This window comes from Salvia hispanica, chromosome 1, assembly GCF_023119035.1.
Source record: "Salvia hispanica cultivar TCC Black 2014 chromosome 1, UniMelb_Shisp_WGS_1.0, whole genome shotgun sequence".
Lineage (NCBI taxonomy): Eukaryota > Viridiplantae > Streptophyta > Magnoliopsida > Lamiales > Lamiaceae > Salvia > Salvia hispanica.
The window spans coordinates 11,347,769-11,349,824 of record NC_062965.1 but is presented as its reverse complement, the minus strand read 5'-3'; the positions used below and the strand labels follow the sequence as shown (position 1 = coordinate 11,349,824).

At 39.3% G+C, this 2,056-nt stretch overlaps 1 protein-coding gene across 2 annotated transcripts; it reads right to left on the bottom strand.

The window, feature by feature from the left end:
- Nucleotides 1-519: 519 nt before the first annotated feature.
- Nucleotides 520-1,486, bottom strand: LOC125213011 (glycine-rich cell wall structural protein-like). 2 transcript variants are annotated; one of them, XM_048113354.1, is made up of 3 exons: nt 1,368-1,486; nt 1,174-1,284; nt 520-1,037 (listed from the first exon to the last, which is right to left on the bottom strand). In XM_048113354.1, exons 1-3 carry the CDS (start codon nt 1,456-1,458, stop codon nt 709-711), a joined length of 531 nt encoding a protein of 176 aa, XP_047969311.1. In that variant the 5' UTR covers nt 1,459-1,486; the 3' UTR covers nt 520-708. The 2 variants fall into 2 exon arrangements, with proteins under 2 accessions (XP_047969311.1, XP_047969305.1); XM_048113348.1 differs by having other exon boundaries at nt 520-1,046; nt 1,368-1,484.
- Nucleotides 1,487-2,056: the final 570 nt, after the last annotated feature.

Here is a 2,056-nt window from a genome sequence, read left to right as displayed (position 1 = left end):
GCCTGACTCCTATAATCTCAATGGTATGTTGAGTTCGCATGATATATATGAACCCAATAGCCCAATGGGTTCCCTCTGGTCTTCGGTGGTGTTTCAATGGTCCGATGAGTTCACATGGTGCGAACCCAGCGGCCTACTAGAAGGCTTCTAGACCCCGACAATTTTCTACCTTTTTGTTGTCTTGGCTTCAAACTATGTCCTTTTGTTTCTCATTCAGGAAATCGGATGCATGACTAGTATCCGAATCAAATTAGGAATTGTTCTTTCTTTTGTGTGTTCAAGTCTTTGTCATTTCGATCTCGTCAGTCAGGTCAAAACTCTCAAACTAAAAAAAAGGTTTCTGTTTAATTGTATATATGTTTAGGGTTTTTATATTATGTGAAATTCAATTGCATATTCGCAGTAAATTACAATAACCAAGTCTTCCTGTTCCCTTTGGTGTTAGCTTTAGAAGAGAAACCACCCCTTTTAACAAGTAATCTTAAAAGCGGTATGTATCAAAATGGAAAGAGCTAGTAGTGAGAGAAAATAGTGATTTCATATAAGTCATTGCAGAGGCAAAACACAAGTGAAGTACAGGTCTCGTATAAGAAGACCTTAATTCCACGACAAGTAGTTATTCGAACTTACAACCATGCATAATTTATTCCAATTACAACATATACATCCAAACATGGCCTTCCTACTATCTCCCAAACTCTTTATTAATTAGTTCTTCGTCTCTTCATTGCCTTCCACACCACCACCTTTTCCACCGCCGCCACCTTTTCCACCGCCGCCACCTTTTCCGCCACCACCTTTTCCACCACCTCCATGTCCTCCACCGCCTCCACCTTTTCCACCACCACCATGTCCTCCTCCGTCACCACCTTTTCCACCGCCACCATGACCACCACCGCCATGTCCACCACCACCGCCATGTCCTCCACCTCCGCCATGTCCACCACCACCACCATGTCCTCCACCTCCGCCATGTCCATCGCCGCCGCCATTGAGAGTGGTGTCCTCTACAGAGTAAGCCTCCTCCGCTTCAGTAGCTGCATTACCTATAATTTTTTAAAATTAAAATTCGAGTACAATTTTTGTATATTAAAATCCATCAAAAAACCGGTAATTTGGTAATCTTCTTAGCAAAAATAAAATGTTTGGTAAGTAGAGGTTAAGTAGTCCTACCGGAGGGGCTGCAACACCATCGTCTGCAGCTGCCGCCATACCAACCGCCGCAGCAGCGCCGGTAGCGGCAGTAACCACCGCCACGTTGGTTGATCTCTTTTGGCTCATCGCCTTTAAACACAAAGTTTTAAAATCAGTGAAATATAATGCAATAGTTATAAGAGATGGACAATTGGAAAGATATATAAATATACCTTGTGTACCAAGTTGGGATTCATCAGCTAAAGCTGCGGTTGCAGCAAAGACAAGAAGAAGAAACAACGCCAAACCTTTAGAAAACTTCATGTTTTTTGTGGTGTGAAGAATGATGGTAGAGAATGGAATGTATTTATAGTTGCATGGAAGAACTAGACGACAATAAGATGATGACCTCATCACTCACCTTTCAGATAAATCTTTGAATTCTTTCTTGATTTTTCTGCATTCTTTTCCTATAGTCTTATCAACTTGGGTTTCTAAATACTCATATACTACTAATGACTAAATACTATATACTCCTTTATAATTTTTTCGATGAACAAAAGACACTTATCCTTTTTTTTATATCACATGTGTACCGAATTCGCTTCGGTGAAATTCCTGCTCGATCATATTGCAAATTAAGGCTGAAAATCTGCCAGCGGGTAGCGGAATTTAAATTCGTGACCTCAAGATCACCATAGCTCCGCGCTACGATCCGTTGATAACAAAAGACACCTTTTAATTAGGCACCAATTTTTAAAAATTACTTTATCTTATAAACAAAATAGTGTGTATAATTAAAAGACAATTTGCTACCAATTTTAAAAATTATTTAATCTCATAAACAAAATAGGTGAAAATTTAATAAGAGTGTTATTTCCATTTTTAACTTTATAGTAAATGTGAGAGTAATGAATTAGTG